This window comes from Electrophorus electricus, chromosome 9 (assembly GCF_013358815.1).
Source record: "Electrophorus electricus isolate fEleEle1 chromosome 9, fEleEle1.pri, whole genome shotgun sequence".
NCBI classification, from domain to species: Eukaryota; Metazoa; Chordata; class Actinopteri; order Gymnotiformes; family Gymnotidae; genus Electrophorus; species Electrophorus electricus.
In genome coordinates this window covers 12,949,530-12,969,529 of record NC_049543.1, presented here as the reverse complement: position 1 = coordinate 12,969,529, position 20,000 = coordinate 12,949,530, and the positions used below count along the sequence as shown (strand labels likewise).

The 20,000-nt window shown below is 47.8% G+C and overlaps 1 protein-coding gene across 4 annotated transcripts in view; it reads left to right on the top strand.

Annotated features, from left to right (window-relative positions):
• The window catches only part of LOC113590910 (zeta-sarcoglycan), a 143,972-nt gene that overhangs the window by 117,098 nt on the left and 6,874 nt on the right, over positions 1-20,000 (top strand). For 3 of the 4 annotated variants that reach the window (XM_035529568.1, XM_035529570.1, XM_035529571.1), the window contains exons 6-7: positions 2,230-2,302; positions 14,258-14,381. In XM_035529568.1, coding sequence (XP_035385461.1) covers positions 2,230-2,302; positions 14,258-14,381 — 197 coding nt within the window. The remainder of the gene's footprint in view (positions 1-2,229; positions 2,303-14,257; positions 14,382-20,000) is intronic. The other variant, XM_035529569.1, reaches the window with a different exon arrangement.

Genomic DNA, 20,000 nt, shown 5'->3' with positions numbered 1-20,000 from the left:
ACAGATGCTCACTTTGTCCTTAGAATAAAACATCCAGCCTACACAGCAGCAAATGCAGACACACACACACACACACACAAAGACACACACACACAGACACGCACACGCACACAGACACGCACACACACACACACAACCTCTGTCTGAGGTGTGGTCCAATTGTACTGCTCATATATCTACATTGTACACAACACACCTAAACAACCACACACACCTTAGCGTCATCATCCATAGCTACATTTCAGCCAACACATCGAAGCAATCATTAGTGTTGTAGTCACAGCACCCAAGTGATCATGTACGGCAAACTATAATATAGAGGTCGTGACCCCTGAGGGAGCGGTAGATGAGTGAAAGCCCAGCACATGAATAAAGACTGTTCACTAGACGGGGATACAGCTTCACACACAGAGTGTCCGTCTCTTTATATCTCTTTCACACTCTGTCTCTGTTTTTTAAATGACTGTCCTGAATACTAATCAAATGAAAAACCCTTATAATGTCTCACCAAATCATATTTATTTATTACAAATGATCTGAGTGTTTAAAACAATCTCTTACAAGAGTGTGTCAACGCACAGATTCAACTGAAGCGTGACACGGGGTTGAAAAGGAGCGCGAGAAAAAGATAGGGCTCTTTCTAAAACTATGGGTACACATGTGGTGGGTGTAGCTATGGGTACACGTGTGGCGGGTGTAACTAAGGGTACACGTGTGTGTGGTGGGTGTAACTAAGGGTACACGCGTATGTTGGGTGTAACTAAGGGTACACGCGTATGTTGGGTGTAACTAAGGGTACACGCGTATGTTGGGTGTAACTAAGGGTACACGTGTGTGGTGGGTGTAACTATGGGTACACGTGTGTGGTGGGTGTAACTATGGGTACACGTGTGTGGTCGGTGTAACTAAGGGTACACGTGTGTGGTGGGTGTAACTATGGGTACATGTGTGTGGCAGATGTAACTAGGTACATGTGTGTGGCGGATGTAACTATGGGTACACGTGTGTGGTCGGGTGTAATTATGGGTACACGTGTGTGGTGGGTGTAACTGAGGGTACACGTGTGGTGGGTGTAACTAAGGGTATACGTGTGGTTGGATGTAACTGGGTACACGTGTGTGGTGGGTGTAACTATAGGTACACGTGTGTGGCGGATGTAACTATGGGTACACGTGTGTGGTGGGTGTAACTAAGGGTACACGTGTGTGGTGGGTGTAACTATGGGTACACTGTGTGTTAGGTGTAACTACGGGTACACGTGTGTGATGGGGTAATTAAGGGTGCATGTGTGTGGTGGGTGTAACTAAGGGTACACGTGTGTGGTGGGTGTAACTATGGGTACACTGTGTGTGTTAGGTGTAACTACGGGTACACGTGTGTGATGGGGTAATTAAGGGTGCATGTGTGTGGTGGGGGTAACTAAGGGTACACGTGTGTGTGTGTTGTGTATAACTAAGTGTGCACGTGTGTGATGGGGGTAATTAAGGGTGCATGTGTGTGGGGGGTAACTAAGGGTACACGTGTGGGGGGGTAACTAAGGGTACACGTGTGTGGTGGGGGTAACTAAGGGTACACGTGTGTGGGGGGGTAACTAAGGGTACACGTGTGTGGGGGGGTAACTAAGGGTACACGTGTGTGGCGGATGTAACTATGGGTACACGTGTGTGGTGGGTGTAACTAAGGGTACACGTGTGTGGGGGGGTAACTAAGGGTACACATGTGTGGGGGGGTAACTAAGGGTACACGTGTGGGGGGGTAATTAAGGGTGCATGTGTGTGGGGGGGGTAACTAAGGGTGCACGTGTGTGATGGGGGTAATTAAGGGTGCATGTGTGTGGTGGGGGTAACTAAGGGTACACGTGTGTGGGGGGGTAACTAAGGGTACACGTGTGTGGGGGGGTAACTAAGGGTACACGTGTGTGGGGGGGGTAACTAAGGGTAACGTGTAAGACATTTCGCTGTGAGGAGCTGTGTGCTGTCTGCCCCACACTGATTTTTCTGTATTACGTTTGTCTGAAATTCATTATGGAACTAATTAAGTTGTCTCCACTCTCTCTCTCTCTTTCTTTCTCTCTCTCTCTCTCTCCTTTTTCTTTCTTTTTTTTGGTTGCACCCATTCTCCATTTCTCATTCCTTCTTTCCTTTTCCATTCTCACTTTCTCTTTCCCCTCTCTCTCTCTCTCTCTCTCTCTCTCTCTCTCTCTCTCTCTCTCTCTCTCTTTCCCTGCAGGCAACGAGGGAGTTGTCTTTGGTCATTCAGTCGAAACATCACACATTCGAGCTGAACCTTTCCAAGACTTGAAGTGAGTCCTGGCTTTTCTAATGTCTACTTGTTATTCAGAAATTATGTTAGCGGGAGACCGAGACGGGTAGAGGGAGAGCGAGGGAGAGAGAAGACCGAATGAGATTCAGCCTACAGTATGCTGTCTTGAATTTTAATGATTGCCTTCAGTTATTGGCTAGTGTGTTTATGTTAACGCACTTCAGTTCCTGTAATCCTTACTGACATCCTGTCACACTCGCTCGCCATTACGAGGGAGAGGCCAGGCCTTCCCTGACACCCCTGTCAATCAACAGCGGATCAGCCAATCACATCGATCTGATCTCTTCCGCCCTCATTAGCCGAGAGGCCGTTGGGTTTTCGGTATCACGCCGACGTCTTGGCTCAGTGGTTTTCGAGCACTGGCGTCGGGCACCTCGTGTTTGGACATTTGCATGTACATTTACCGCATTTATCTGATGCTGATCCAAAGCAACAATAATGTCTGAACACAACTTGAGTAATTGAGGGTTAAGGGTTTTGCCCAGGGGCCCAACAGTGACAACCTGGCAGTGGCGGAACTTGAACTTGGGCTTGGACGCCCCTCTTCTAATGCAAACCACCCCCAAACACTAACAAGGCAGTGGCCAAACGCCTCACGAGTCTGGCGTGAAGCGCCTCAGACCCTAACCTTTACGGGACTTCCAGGATGCTGGGCGAACGAGAGCATGTCAAACTGCTTGCACACCAGTGGAGGGCAGGAAGAAAAGCTGGGAGTGGGGTTGCTTCATCACAGTGTGGGGACTCGTATGTGTGTAAACATCCCTGTTTCATGAAGGAGGTGTTTATTGGCGCTACTGTGTGTGTGAAGTTTTTACCATCTGCTGTAGTCCCTGTTCAGGGTCTTAGCCTGTCTGCTGAAGTGTAGTCAGTGTGCAAGTCACTGTGGGTGTGGGTTTAAGGTGTGGGTGGGTGGCTGTGCTAGGTTTAGGTTTTCCTATTGGCCTGGGTATAAGGTGAGGGGGTCTGGCTATGGTATTGTTGGGTTTTCCTATCGGTCGGGGTTTTGAGTGTCTTGAATATTAATCAAGTAAAAAACACTTGAAATGTCGCACCAAATCCTGCTTTCATTACAAATGATCTGAGCATATGATTGGTCGGGTTTTGAGTGTGGGTGTGTGGCTATGGTACTGTATGGTTTTCCTATTGGTGGGGGTTTTTGAGCGTGGGCGTGCTTTTGATTCTGGTGAGCTGTGACAGGGCTCACACGATTCATTATTTTTCTCTCTCTCCCTCGCTCTCTCTCTCTCCATCTATTAATCTTACTGAAGTATCACTTTAGTTGTCTTTCACCATGTGTGTCTTCTTCCCTTGACTGGGTACCCCGTGCCTCTCCCTGATTGGTTGAATTTACTTTAAAGCCCTTCCTAATTGGCGGAATTCCCTGTTACATGTTCTATTGGCTTCTCTTGTGTCCCTCTTTCTGGGAATCTGGGGGTGTCGGAGGTTCATGTGAGTGTTAGTGCTGTTTTATTGAAGTAACATTCTTAGTTCTGTATGATGTGCTTAACAGCCAACTGAAGACATGCTGGTTAATTAGCAAAGTTATGACTATTCTGTTTATCTTGAACATTTCTGATAGAAGCCGACATGAAGCAGGAAGACTTTCACTCTCTCTCTGTTCTCTAAAAGTAGCAAATTGTGCAGTGAAAGTCAATGACACAAGTAATGGACTAATGTGGTCTATTCCAGGCTAATGATGTATGACATGGTTTTACAGACAGAGGGACATGTAGCTCAGTTTAAAATGCAGCTTGGAAAGCAGGTCGACACCTAACCCTTAACCCTGGACCTAACCCTTAACCCTGGACCTAACCCTAACCCTGGACCTAACCCTAACGTTGCACCTAACCCTTAACCCTAACCCTAACCCTGGAACTAACCCTAATTCAAACCCTAACCCCAACCTGTTAGGACAAACACCACCGCAAACTTGGTCAGAGCGCCCCCTAGAGAGAAGACCTGATTTCACCACAGGTGGTCGGTATGTAGAAATTGTCATTTTATAGCCCGTGTTCCTTCCCTCATTCTTTTAATGTTTTTGCAGGTATAGTGTCGACTGAGCATTCTGTCAGCAGAATTTTATTAATGTGCAAATCAAGTTGACACATGGCAGTTATAACAGTGAAGGTCAAAATAAAATCTGTCCATCTCCATATAAATGTGCACATATGGGCACCTGGAAATGTGCGGGAAAGCAAAATGATGTAAGGAGGGGGTGTGTGTCCTGTAACAGTTAAACATGCGCTTGCACACTTAGAGTGGCGCGCTGTGTATATTCTGTACTCAATTACCAGAAGAAAGTCTCTCATTCATATTAGACCCCAGTAACACGCGCAGCCATTAGGTTTGGAAATCGGTGTTTCCTGTAGTGGTGAACATCAATGTCATAACGTGCTGGGGTATCAATTCAGTTCATGTCACCTCAGTTCAGTTCAATTCAGTTCAGTTCGGTTAATTTCAGTTCAGTTCGGTTCAGTTCAATTCACTTCCGTCGTACAGTACTTTCTAGAACCGACATCGTATTTTATAGGTGCGGATTAAAATGTATCGGACTGTTTAGTTTTTAAAAGCCCATTGGAATGCTGTTCATGGATGCTCGAGCGTTTGAGACGTTTCATGAGTGCGAGTGTCAAAGAGATGTCGTGAACTAAACGTCTCTTTGAATTCACTGTTCAGTGGCATCGCTGCAGACGTACCAGAACTGCCCAGATGTTCCATGTAAAAGACCTCAGGAAGGTTGAATCAAACGTTCATTCAGCAGGGAACCGTTTCTGAGGAAGTCGTTTGACCTCGTACCCCTCCCTCGTGGGTATTCACGATCTGCTGGTTTGCCACTCCAGCTAGTCAGTGCGCTCCAGATCCCCGTACACGTGCGACAACTTGGAAAACTCGCCTGCCAAACTGCTACAGTTTCAGCCCAGGCTAGTAAAAACAAACCGAACCATAGTGAAGCCCCTCCACGCCAGCTTGCCATGGGAGGAGAGGAGCGCGAGGACCTCATCCCAGCCTTACACAAATCGGTTTGAGCATTTTTATTGGCACACAGCAGCGCCGGTGTTATTAGAGTTCAGCACAGCTCTGCGCACGCGTCTGTTTGTAATAACTAGAAACAAAGGGGTCAGCAGTGAACTGCCAAACTGTTTTAAGTCTGACAGAACTGAGAGCCGGGTAACTAACACTGGCTAGCATGTGCTTGGCGCTAGGCTGTACCTGCTGAACGGACACTGGCGATTTACGACATTCAAGGACGACTAATTAAGAAAATTTAGTGACGACACAGGCAATTAACTTTTATTTGTTTTTCACATTTTCATGCAAATGACGCTTAGAAGGCGCCAGTCTCGTGTAAATTTTGGAAAGGGGCCTTTATCTCAGAGCTGCTCAAATGAGAGTTCCGATATCGCGTGCATCCGCCGATGGTTTAATCACTGGTGTAAAATGATTAACGGTAGACATGCAATTTTCGTTTTACTCTTATTTTCTCACAGTGTTGTAATGGCCAGTGCGCGCAGCCTTGAAACACAGCTCAGAGCAGAACTGGGATCAGAGTCCGTAGTGTTCCCTGCGGCCGTGCATACGCATGAGGCCCAGTCCCTCTCTTCCCGCTGTACTTCCGTAGTCTCCTCTCGCTTCACAGGTCTGAACTTGCCTTTGGCATCCATTAATTATACAGCAACTCCGAGGCAATAAAACATTAGTGCCAATTGGGATATGGTTGATCATTCTCTCCCCATCTCTCTCCCATGCTCTCTCTCTCTCTCCCACTCCCTGCCTCTCTCCCTCTCTCTCTCTCCTACTCCCTCCCTCCCTCTCTCTCTCTCCCTCTCTCTCTCCTACTCCCTCCCTCTCTCCCTCCCTCCCTCTCTCTCTCTCTCCTACTCCCTCCCTCCTTCTCTCCCTCTCTCTCCCACTCCCTGCCTCTCTCCCTCTCTCTCTCCTACTCCCTCCCTCCCTCTCTCTCTCTCCCTCTCTCTCTCCTACTCCCTCCCTCCCTCCCTCTCTCTCTCTCTCCTACTCCCTCCCTCCTTCTCTCCCTCTCTCTCTCCCACTCCCTCCCTCCCTCCCTCCCTCCCTCCCTCTCTCTCTCTCCTACTCCCTCCCTCCCTTCCTCTCTCTCTCTCCCACTCCCTCCCTCTCTCTCTCTCTCTCTCCCACTCCCTCCCTCCCTCTCTCTCTCTCTCTCTCCCTCCCTCCCTCTCTCTCACTCTCTCTCTCTCTCACTCTCTCTCTCTCTCTCTCTCTCTCTCTCTCCCCCTCCCTGGGATTGAGTCTTTGCGTGCTGGTGTGGTTTAGTTAGACTGTGTTGCCATTTCCATTCTGTTGCTGTTGTCCTCAAGCATTTCTTCGAGCGCCTAAGACAAAGCTCCGTCTCAGCTCCTAATTACGTGTTGTCCCACAAAGTCCACAGCACAGATGGAGGGAAAGAAAAAGAATGAGGGATAGAGAGATAGAGAAAGAAACAGCGAGAGAGGGATGGAGATTACAGGAGAAAATTAGCAGGTTGCTACAGCCCAGATTAAACAGAGCAATTCCCCGGAACACATTGGTGGTCTCCGGAACACATCGGTGGTCCCCGGAATGAGCCACGGTTTTCTGGTCCCCATTTTAGATGTTCTGAAATGAACGTGATTGATTGGAATTCCGTGTGACTTTCATGTCGAGCTTTTTAGATGCACACTTGTGAAAATGAATCAGACGACGTCTGTGGCGATGGCCGGGGACCATTCCGTCCACCGCCGAAAGCCACTGGGGCGGAACGTGACTGGCTCCTGACGTTTGAATGACGGCGCTGTGGTCCAGCACTTGGGGGCGCGTCCGACTGGTCTCACAACCTAATCCACCAACCAACTAGCCCCCCACCCCCGACCCCCCCAGGAGAAGGATGGAGCCCGTCTGCTTCCCCATACGTGTGATCCTGCACTGGTATGGTTACTGGCCCTCGAGCAAACGTTTAACTCCAAATGGTCTGTCGGGTTTGTCGCAGGAATTTAAACTGTTATGCAAAATGGCCTTTAGCAAGAGAATTAGACTCAGCAATGCTGTAAAGTGGTTTGGTTCGTGCCCAGATGAGTGTCGTTTCAAATGGGTCTTCAGGTCTGGAGATTCTCTACTCGGTCTTTATTTCTCATTTAGCATTCGTTAGGTGAATTAGTCGGGTGGAGGACGCCGGCATCAGGCAACCAGGAGCGAGAGCTGTAGCAGCAATCGCTGATATCAAGCCGAAATTCCAAATTCAGCAGTTTTCCGCTGTAAATGGCCAAGACAGAGACAGCAAGTAGATTATTCTGGAGAGGTCAGAGGTGAGAGGTTATGAATGTTGCATGGAATTTGAGAAACACTGTAGTCTTTTTATGGAACTTTGAACAATTTTAAGGAGTTTAAGGAGGCTGTTGGAGGAGTTGGAGAAGGGTGACAACGTCCTTTTGGGCCAAAGAGGCACTTTTTAAAACCCTCTTCAGGTGCCCTGTTTGTAGTTTATTTTGCCCTCTACAGGTGCCCGGTTTGTTTGTTTTTTTCATGTGCGTTGCTGCTGTCCAACCTTCTAACAAAATGAGCGGAAACTTGTGGGGGTGAGATGTGTGATGTTTTAAAGGGCCACTAATGCTAATGTTAGTCCACTAATGCTAATGTTAGCCCACTAGTACTAATGTTAATCTAGTAGTGTTAATGTTAGCGCACTAGTACTACTGTTAGCCCACTAATGCTAATGTTAACCCACTAGTACTAATGTTAATCTAGTAGTGTTAATGTTAGCTCACTAGTACTACTGTTAGCCCACTAATGCTAATGTTAGTCCACTAATGCTAATGTTAGCCCACTAGTACTACTGTTAGCCCCGTAATGCTAATGTTAGTCCACTAATGCTAATGTTAGCCCACTAGTACTAATGTTAATCTAGTAGTGTTAATGTTAGCGCACTAGTACTACTGTTAGCCCACTAATGCTAATGTTAGTCCACTAATGCTAATGTTAGCCCACTAGTACTACTGTTAGCCCCGTAATGCTAATGTTAGTCCACTAATGCTAATGTTAGCCCACTAGTACTAATGTTAATCTAGTAGTGTTAATGTTAGCGCACTAGTACTACTGTTAGCCCACTAATGCTAATGTTAGTCCACTAATGCTAATGTTAACCCACTAGTACTAATGTTAATCTAGTAGTGTTAATGTTAGCTCACTAGTACTACTGTTAGCCCACTAATGCTAATGTTAGTCCACTAATGCTAATGTTAGCCCACTAGTACTACTGTTAGCCCCGTAATGCTAATGTTAGTCCACTAATGCTAATGTTAGCTCACTAGTACTACTGTTAGCCCCGTAATGCTAATGTTAGTCCACTAATGCTAATGTTAACCCACTAGTACTAATGTTAATCTAGTAGTGTTAATGTTAGCTCACTAGTACTACTGTTAGCCCCGTAATGCTAATGTTAGTCCACTAATGCTAATGTTAGCCCACTAGTACTACTGTTAGCCCCGTAATGCTAATGTTAGTCCACTAATGCTAATGTTAGCTTACTAGTACTACTGTTAACCCACTAGTACTACTCTTAGCCCACTAGTACTACTGTTAGCCCACTAGTACTACTCTTAGCCCCGTAATGCTAATGTTAGTCCAATAACGCTAATGCTAACCCACTAGTGTTAATGTTAGCCCACTAGTACTAATGTTAGTCCACTTCTGTTAGTTAGCCCACTAATGCTAATGTTAGTCCACTAATGCTATGTTAGCCCACTAGTACTAATGTTAATTTAGTAGTGTTAATGTTAGCCCACTAGTACTAATGCTAATCTACTAGTGTTAATGTTAGCCCACTAGTACTAATGTTAATCTAGTAGTGTTAATGTTAGCCCATTAATGTAAGATGGGTAAACAAAGAACTGCTCACCAGCCTTCTCGATGTTCAGTTATTGGCTGTTACTGTTATTGGCTATTTAAATACAGTTATAAATTGGAAACAGTAATACAGTAAAGCATTGTATAGTTAACATCCTAATCTAAAAAAATGTATTTCCACTGAAGGTATTCAGGTGTAGTTTCTTCTAATCTGCATAGAGTGCAGAGGTACATGGGCAGACGTGACGGCAGGTGAGATCAGGAGCCTCTGAGATGACTGACATACTCCTACATTTGACATGCACACTTGCTTCTAGTGTTGAGGACCTGACACGTGCGCTCTCAGCGACACCTGGTCTTACGGACACGTGCGCTCTCCTGGACACCCAGGTACATGCGCTTTCATGGATGACCCCCACCTAGCCAATGGGAACGCTACCATCGACCTCCAGGCCGTACCATCTGAGCCTTGGGAAGGGGGGGTAGGCTGGAACATCTGGCTTGGATCTGCAGCTTTGGAGGTTCTACGTGCGGCAGTTAGCCTGTTAACTTGTATTTATAAATAAATAAATAAGTAATTTTTATTTATTTTATATACTATTATTTTTTACTTATCAGGTTTTTGGAGTTACACCGAGTTTTTGGTGAATTGGGAGAAATGTCTGTTGGTATCTACAACTAACGTGTCTCCAGCGGCTTGAAGACAAATTGGGCCGGGGGGGGATCTGGACATGCCCGTGACAGGCCCACCATTGGTGTTGCCTGGGGTGGGGGCTAGCAGAGGGAGGCGGCTGATTGGATGATGTAGCGCCCTCCCTGTGATCAAGGGTAGCGCACCACAGGCTTAATATTGATGGCAGACACACATCCTCTCCAGAGTTTAATTATAGATAGAGACAGAGAGAGAGAGAGAGAGATATTTGAAAGGGATTTGTCTGTTTTATTGCTCACCTGGAATTGTGCAGATAATCAAAACAGATTGACACCTGTAATCACCATGGGGTGTGTGTGTGTGTGTGAGAGAGAGAGAAAGAGAGGGACAGAAGTGTATCCAGGTTGTAGAGACACAGGCTGGCCATGTGTTGGTTTTACAGGGGTCTGTGTGGGCTGTGGGGTCTCTGGAGCTAACGCAGGTCGTGCGTGGTTCGGGGGTAGAGCATGTTCAGAGTCGGCTGGCATCTGCACCCATGCCCTCTGTGTGGGGGCTTTGTTGTGGAACCCATGCCCTCTGTGTGGGGGCTTTGTTGTGGAACCCATGCCCGCTGTGTGAAGGCTCTGTTGTGGAACCCATGCCCGCTGTGTGGGGGCTCTGTTCTGGCATCCATGCCTGCTGTGTGGGGCTCTGGCATCCACACCCATGCCTGCTGTGTGAGGCTCTGGTGTCCATACCCATGCCTACTGTGGTAGTGGGCAGTGGTAGCTCAGTGGTGAAGGTACTTGACTTGTAGTCAGAAGGTTGCTGGTTCAAGCCCCACCACTCCAAAGTTGCCCCTGAGCAAGGCTCTTAACCCTCAATTGCTCAAGCTGTACTCACTCATAATTGTAAGTCACTTTGGATAAAAGCGTCAGCTAAATGTAAATGCTGTGTGAGGCTTTGGTGTCCATGCCTGTTGTGTGGGGGCTCTGTTCTGTCATCATGCACTATGTTGCTGCTTGCGACTTGTTTGATGAACGTGTCAGTTTTGTGTTTTTCTTTTGTATGTCACTCTTCCCTCTGTGTGTGTGTGTGTGTGTGTGAGAGGTCCCTGTGTTGGGCTCTCACCATTAGATTCTCATGTTGAAATGTTGTACACGTCTGTTTTTGAAGTCTGCTGGTGGGGTCTGTGCTGGCCAGCTGTAGTCAGCTCCTTGTAGGGAGGCACACCTCGTGCTCCTCATGCTGGGTTCCTGGGCTCCTGTGCTCCTCATGCTGGGCTCCTGCGCTCCTCACACTCCTGTGCTTCTGTGCTGGGCTCCCGCGTTCCCCTGCTAACTGCCCATCTGAAGCTCCTTTTATCTGGACACAGATGCCTCTCTTCACACACTGCTAGAGTCGAGGTGCCACTGTAAGGACCTGGTAACACATGCTGGGTTTTACACTGCGTTTGTATGACCTTGGATACATGTATTATGGTTTGATTCGGGACCTGGAGATCTCTTCCTAAGGTGTGTGTGTGTGTGTGTGTGTGTGTGTGTGTGTGTGTGTGTGTGTGTACTAATTACCCTTCCTTATCCCATGGTGCACCAGTGGTACCTTGTTTGAGTAGTGGTTAACCCATATGGTTAACTCATGTCCCTGAGTGCTAGTGAATTGCTTTCAGAGGACAAACAAAAACATGTCAGGACACGAGACACAAGTAGACAGGACACTGTCTCATTTCTTATGTGTCCTAAGGTGTAAAGATACACACACCAACCATCCCGTAACTTTTCACCTTTGGCCAGTGTCTGAGTACAGGGCCGCTATTGGCTGGAACACTGATATGGCGGGTGTATAGTAAGCAGGTGTTGATCAGGTACAGCAGAGTTAATGCTGCTTAAACTCTCAGTCAGCAGTGGTACTGTGGTCAGTGGACATGTGGTCAGTGGTTCTGTGGTGAGTGGTTGTGTGGTGGTCAGTGGTTGCATGGTCAGTGGTTCTGTAGTAAGAGGTCGTGTGGTCAGTGGTCGTGTGATCAGTGGTCCTGTGGTTTCTAAAGAATGGCTGGCGCTTACGCATCACGTTAGGTAAGCACACACTCAGACGTCTCTGTCATGTTACTTAAATCTGGTGAGATTATTTACCAAGTCTTTGACCCCACCATGTGACCTTGTCAGCCAATCCAGAACAAAATCCTAGCCAAGATCAGTATGATTGGTGGGGGAGCCTGATGACCTTCCACGACCACTTGGCCAAACAGCCAATATTGCACAAGTCCTTCGCATATATTATTATTATTATTATAATTTTAACCACTCTATGATTGTCTCCGCTGCTGAAGAGAAGGATATTATTGGCTGCCATGGTAACCCAGCCTCTCAAATCAACCGAGGAAGTGTGACACAAACGCATTTTGAAGATTTCCCCTGCCAGACTCGACCTCCGCCTGCACTGATTGTCGGGTTGCGGGAGATTTGTGTGGGAGGCTCGGGGAGGTGGAGGAGGGTGGAGGATGTCCTCTGTAGAGGACTTGTTTGGAGCGGAGATGGTCCCCCACCCTGGAATGAGCTCGGCGGAACATGTGCCATTAGGCTCAGTTCCTCCCAAGCTGACAATCACGTCAGGACAAGGAGGGCTCGTGTGTGTGTGTGTGTGTGTGTGTGTGTGTCATGTCTGTCGTGTCTGGATGTGTGTGTATGTGTGTGTGTGTCGTGTCATTCACTGACTGTCTCGGTCTGTGTAGCTATTTTTATTGGTCTAGTCCAGCTCTAACATGAGACTGACGAAACGCACACACACACACACGACAGCCTCCAAGCATTTCTTAAGCACAGCGAGATGAAGAAACCCCTCCTCTTCCTCTGCCGTGACCCCTCTTCATCCTCATCTTCCTCCCTGTCTCTTCTTCTTCCTCCATGGCGACAGGCACCAGCCTTGCGCCCCTCAGCCGTGAAATTGCTGTGTGTCGTGAGCCGGGGGGGTCTCTGCCCAGCCGGACGCTGCCCGGGGGTGGGCAGGACTGGGCGTGGTCTCCAGGTATGGGCGGGGCTAGCAGCTACCTGCAAATATGCCCACCTGCAGACTCCGCCCCCGCCACACGTCATTTTACTCCTTCTTCCTCTCTTTTTCTTTTTCTTTCTTTCTTTCTTTCTTCTTAGTTTTAAAATCACTTCTTTCACACCCGTCTGTCCACATCTGTGCCACTATTTAATAGACATGTTTCTTTTTTCCTTTTTTAAAACTTGAGATTTTCTTGTCGAGCTTCTGTATCCCACCCCAAAACTCCGGCACGCCTGGAAATGTCACATGTCGGCATTTTGCCGTCGGGAGCGGGCGGCGGGGTTCATCCATCCGCGTTAGGGTGCCATCCGTCATTCTGAAAGGGCCACGCGGAGCCCCAGAACCAGGGAGAGGGAGGAGGAACACCGCGGCAAAGGTTAGCGGCTTGGGTTCCTGCACTTCAGCGGGGAGTCAGAACGCCGAGTCAATATCCACCAGCCGGAATGGGGGAATGGTGCAGAGATCCAACGATAAATCACAATACCCACACACACATGCATACGCCACAGGACACAGATACACATGCACAAACGCCACAGTGCACAGACACACGCACATCATGCACCACCCATCAAAACACACACAAACTCATCACACACACCTCCTCGCCACAACACACCACGCGCGCGCGCGCGCACACACACAGAGACAGCTGTGTTCATAAATAATGATTGCGCAGGGAGGAAACTTTGTTGTCTAAAAGTTGCGCTGCGCGTCTCCGCTGCCTCCAGTCCTAGAGCGATGCGGCAGCCGGGAGAAGTGCACGTGTGACACCCGCGATAGACGACTCCAGACCTCGCTCAGCCCTGTGAGGGCGTCGCCGTGGCGAACCGATAAGTGCGCTTCTGCCATATTTATTTGTTTGTTTTTTTCCTCCGGCCTTATCTGTAAACATCATGTAAACAAAGCTCGGCGAGGCGGACGGCGGAAGGTCGACCCGCGCCACGGCAGGAATTGCGTGTGCGCCAAGGGCAAACGTGCGCGGCGGGTGGGGGGGGGTTCAGTTGTCTGCCAACCCGTGATATCACTCCACTTGCATCCTTCTCTGGAACACCCCCAAACAGAAAATCGATCATGTGATTGAATCCCTCTTTTGAAAAGCTTGTTGGAGAGAGATTTGTGCATCGGGGGAGGAGTTGAGACGGACAGGTGGGGTGGGGGGGGGGCATTGTTGTATCAATATATTCATTTCTGTCATTAATTTTCCTGTGAGCAAACGCAAGGCATCAACTGGGCACTAAGACCCTTCAGCCAAGTGTGTGTGTGTGTGTGTGTGTGTGTTGTATACTACTGCTGCACCATTGTGTCCAAGTCCCTGGGGTTAGGAAGGGCAGTGGCTCCCCCTATCTGCTGCGCAGCAGTCTACCAGTCTTCTTCAGTTAGAAACTCATTCCTCTTGTCCCAACGTGCTCGCCGTAGGCTGGAGTCTCCGACGAGGACGCTGACGCTGGAGGCTCCCAAGGGGGTGGAGGTGAACGCAGGCGTGGGGGAGTTCCGCGTGTCCTGCAGGAAAGACCTCACCCTGGAGTCCTCGGAGGGAGAGGTGAGCACCCGCCCAGACGCCCAAACACCACATATAAACGTCCTCATAATCGTGTTTGGTTTCCACAGACATTTGTGCCCTGCTACACCTGACAAGTTAAATGACCTTAAATGGTTTGAAGAAACCGATTAAGTTTAATAACTCAAAGACAAAGAAAGGGATAAAAATCGAAACAAATGTGTGTACGGAAACACGTACGGGAGGCAAACCAATCACAGAACCAGACGCGCGTGAAGGGGTAGACTGGAGGAGACGACCCCACCCACATATGCAAATGAGCCATGCTATAAGACAATAGCTGGGTGGCTACACTGCGGAAAAAGCGCTTTCAGACATCACGTGATTTCAGTAATAGAGCTCGTGGAGTTTTCTCAAACCTGGCATACAGGTGTAAATTTCCAGGTTTTTGATTACTAGGTAACTTGTGAAGCCAAAGGTCCCTCCATTTTCGATAAAGGACTTAACACACACTGATATTAGTTCTCAGATTACGTTTTTTTCTACCCTATTATGTAAAGCGAGTCTGTTTGATTGTGTGGTAAAGCACTGACACATAACGTACTTCCAGAACATCACGGTTCAGCACTGCACTTGTGCACAGACAGCAAACGTCTCAGTGCCCAACACCTTCATGAATAAACCATTATAACACCTACGCCTGCAGATACACACTACAGACAACATGGATTAATAATGCAGGAAAGCCAAACGTGAATAACATTGAAAAACAATTCCGTTACTAGACTGTACGTTTAGAATATGTTGTTGTTGTTGTTGTTGTTGTTGTTGTTTTTGTTGTTGTTATTTTTGTAATGGCCCACAAATTGCAATTTAGTGAATACATTTGAATATATTCACCTTTGCTCAAAGACATTGCAATGATTACTTTTACTCAAAAGTTATTACAACAATCCCCTCTGATTTAGTGTTCATTTAATATCTTCAGTCCAACATTTTGTATTTTGTCAGTTTGCTTATTTTATTGAGATGCACTATGTGTATATATGTAATTCTCACTTCACATGTGTAAACTCTCATCGGAGCTAGCTCTCCACACGTGATTAGCGCTTTCCTCTATTCTCAGCTAGCGGTCTCAGTAAGTGATATCATCTGCGCGGCTAACGTTCTCATCTTAACGGGCCTGTCGCGATTAGCGCTCTTCTCTGAGCTTGTTTAGCGCTCACAGTTAGCGCCCTCGTCCGCGACGTTCGGCTGTCCCGCGACAGGCTCGGACCCAGGCAGTGCCGCGAGTCACGCACGGCTAACGCTAACAGTTCATTACCGGCAGGCAGACGGGTCAAACGGGTCCCCCTTTGTTGGGACCTGGGCTCAGGGATGATCGTTGGCTCTCAGTTGAGCCGTTAGCATGCCGGAGAAGGCGCGGCTGGAGGGGACGCAGGCTTATCTCGCATCATGGAGAGTTAGCGCACAGCCGCCTGACAGCTAGTTTACATGGTCATAGCTGCACAGATTAAAGCCATATCAGCACAAGCCAGACCAGATCTGTGCGTACTCTCATTCATACTCCCTCTGGTTCTTTTTTCCATTCTCCGTTTCAAGATTATAATTCAAAATGGGTGTGGGCTCGAGGGCAGGACAGAGGGCAGGATAGAGGGTGGGATAGAAGGAGGGATAGAGGGTGGGATAGAGAATGGGATAGAGAGGGATGGAGGGCAGGATAAAGGAAGGGACAGAAGGAGGGATAGAGGGTGGGATAGAGAGGGATGGAGGGAGGGATAGAGAGCAATGGAGGGAGGGTGGGACAGAAGGAGGGATAGAGAGGGATGGAGGGCAGGATAGAGGGTGGGATAGAGAGGGATGGAAGGCAAGACAGAAGGAGGGATAGAGAGTGGGATAGAGAGGGATGGAGGGCAGGATAGAGGGAGGGAGAGACAGCAGGATAGAGGGTGGGATCAGTGTGTAAGAAAGAGCAGGATCTCATAGCTTCGATCGGGGTATTGGGGGGATTGGGGAAAACTGTTAGAAAGGCATCGACTCCTCTGACCCTTCTGACCTCTCCAGGCTGCTACTGGAGAACACCTGACCTGGGCACAGCAGGGACGCAAGGTGTGAAGGCTCCAGCTGGCAGACGGGTGTGCTGGCTGCACCCAGATGAGCTGGTGGCTTGGGCTGGGGTTGGACTAGGATTGGACTGGGGTTGGATTGTGGTTGGGCTGGGGTTGAGCTGGGGTTGAGCTGTGACTGGATTGTGGTTGGGCTGGGGTTGGACTGCCAAATCCCTCCCAGTAATTTAGACACATTTACACCATCCAGAGGGCAGGTCAAACTCTCTCTCTCTCTCTCTCTCTCTCTCTCTCTCTCTCTCTCTCTCTCTCTCTCTCTCTCACACACTTTCTTGTGTAGATTAGTATTGCCATGGTTTTCTCTCAGTTCAGCCCTTTTTTTCCTCATTCTCTGCACCTCCCCTCTCTTTCCCTCTCTCCTCCCCCTCTCTCTCTTTCCCTCTCTCCTCCCCCTCTCTCTCTTTCCCTCTTTCCCTCTTTCCTCCCTCTCTCTCTTTTCTTTCTGTTCTCCTCCTCACTCTCTCGCTTTAGCAACTCTCTTTAGCCCAGACTATTTAATTAACTTCCAGGAGTCTGAGCAATACATCACGCCTCCCTGTCAGCACCACATAAAAAGGAGCTTTCTCTCTCTCTCTCTCTCTCTCTCTCTCTCTCTCTCTCTCTCTCTCTCTCTATTTCTCTCTCTCTCTCTCTCCCTCTCTCTCTCTCTCCCTCTTTCTCTCTCTCTCTCTCTCTCTCTCTCTCTCTCTCTCTCTCTCTCTCTCTTTCTCTTTCCCTCTGTCTCTGTTTTTTTCCAGCTGCTAGGATAGCAGGCAGTCCCAGAGAGCTGAACAGATATGGTAGAGCAGTCAGTGAGAATCGGGCGATAAAACGATAGCCATATGTATCGTGATATCCGCCTCAGCAGTAACAACAGGAAAACCGTTTGTTAGTTTCACTTAAAAGCATTAAATGCAAATTGCCAGGAGAGCATGTGATGAATATGTGTGATGTCCGAGCAAACCATTGACACGCTCCCTCCATGGCTCATAAACAACCCATCATATTCCTCGATAACGCAGTGACCCGCAAACAGCCAATCATTTAACAGGTGCACCGTCCACATGTGACAGAACGACAGAAACAGTGAGGCATGAGAAACAGAGTACAGACGATGAGGGCAGTTCAGCTCAGGTGGGGCAGCTCTGTTTAAGTCTGACAGACATAAAGAATGCGAATACAACAAAGGTTTTTGATCACGTGGGCTGCTTCCACCCTTTGGAACTTCATCTCAAGAACCAACCCACAGGATGGAGAGCTACTCAATATCAACACCTACACAACAGCAATAACACGCAGTAGCTGAGGGTATGCTACTCAAGAAAACACAAAAAAAGCCTGGCTCCGGAAAACTTTTCATTCTGGTTCTAGAAAGCTTCTCGGCATGGTTGAAACATTTGGCTCCAGAAAGCTTCACCCTGGTCCACCTTGCTTTGCCGTTTTGGGCCACAAGCACTCATGCTGGGGAAGCAGATCCAGAGTGCGGGGAATCTAGAAACAGAACTCCCGCTCCCTCTGACATCCGGTCGAGTTGCACTCAATGGTCGAGCACCATAGGTGACGACGTGGGGCCTAAAGAGAAAGTGTTTGCCAGAGCGCTGCACGAGGGAACCGGTCACCGGTCGTGACTGATATACCTGTCTCACGGGGTCTGAATGAAAACACCCAGGTGTGCAGCACTGCAGACAGTGGCATGAACACGGCGAACGCTTCACTCAACGCCTGCACTCGGCTGCCGTGTCGGGGCTGCCAGTTACATGCAGATACCGGTGAGTAGTTTTGGCTTTTAGCAGTTCCAAAGTCAGCCACAGTCTCTTGGTTTGTGTTGGCGGCTGGAATAATAAGAATATTTTCAAAGTCATTTAGAAAAGCACAATTGAGACAAACACGCAACAAACGTGCGAGTCTAATCATAAAAGCATATAAAATCTAATCATAAAACTGGAATGTTAAAAGAATATTGATTTCTCTTAACATTCATTTAACATTAATTAACATTAATTCTTCAAATACAACCCATGGGTATTATATTAAATGATGACATGAAGTGGCTATTATTTCAGAGTTACTTGTATATTTTACTTTTACGTTTTTTGCAGTGATTTCTAGTTTAAGATGGATCTTTTTATGATTGCTTGCACTGGTTATGTCTTCTCTCTATTCAGACACAGCTGGGCGAGACAGAAAAGGCTTGTTGGTTCGTGTAAGAATGTGCTGGCCACAATTTCACATTCAACACCTCGACCTTCCCGACAACCTGCTTGTCACCGAGATGGCGGGGCAGGCTGCAGGAATGGCCTGTCTTCAGACAGAAAGCCCTGGAAGGACATCGATGTCCTAGAGTCAACTCAGCGAGCGCGACGTCCCCTGCTGGTGTCCATGGGAAGTGGTACACCATGACGTCATGCGTGAAGCCCATCCTACAGCTGTTCAGCTCAAAGTTCCTGAATGTTTGGGAACGGCATATTCAACTCAGAGGTCAAGACCGGAAAAAAACAATACGCCTTGATGAAGAATATGCACACGTCGGGTCTCCGACGACCTGCTGGACATAGCTGCCTCAGCCAGGCCCCCACTTACATTACGTTTATGGCACTCGGCAGACCCTCCTGACCAAACTGACTCGCAAAGTCCTAGATTTAAGGCTCAGTATATCAAGACAGACGAGGCGGAAGCCATTAAAGCAAGGGCATCGTCCGCAAGGACGCACGACAGCAGACGAAGGCCAGACCCGGGCGGGCGCCAAAGGAGTCGGTTCAGGAGGAGGAGCTACCCTTCCTCTGTCGCTGGGGTAAATCCGCGGGTGCAGCCGGGAAGCAACCTGGTGGCTCCTAGTGCACACAGTGAGGCACGAGGAACCCCCTCTGGAAGGTCCGTCAGCACAAGGGGGTCGTCACACGCGCCAGGCCAGCGTTACAGACCACAGACGGGAAGCATCTTCTCATCCTCACTTACAGTTTGAAATGAACCCACGTAAGACTGAAAAGTGTTTGACTTTTTTTTTTTCTTTTTTTTTCTTCTTTTTTTTTAAAGTTTGGTGTTCTTGGGAGTTATTCACCTTTAATATGGTTTATTACTTATTGATGTGAGGTCGCCATACCTCAACACGGAATTTTGTATGTTTACGTTATAGTTTACATTTCACATCATTTTGTTTACTGAGTTTTTGAGGGTCTTGTAACAAACATTATATCATTGAGAGGTTACGTTGATCTACCTCAAAGCTCAGAGTTCACTACACATATTACAGAGCACTTTGCTGGCTAAGTTCAAGAGTTTCTCTAATGTGTGTTTTATCACACCTTATTGATGTTAGCTTAGTTTACCTTAAAGTCAAATTTACTTTCTTTCTGTATTTAATGTGTATCAAGGGGAGATCAATGCTTTAACCTTATTTATTTTTATTTATTTGTGTAAACTTTGTGTGCTTTTCATCGTTGTGTTTAAATTATTACCCGTGTACCGTGATCAATAAAGGTTAAATTCAAAATAAGGTTATTAAATTCAAAGTGTTTAAATTCACCCTGAAATGTTTAAATTCAACCCTTTTTTTAAA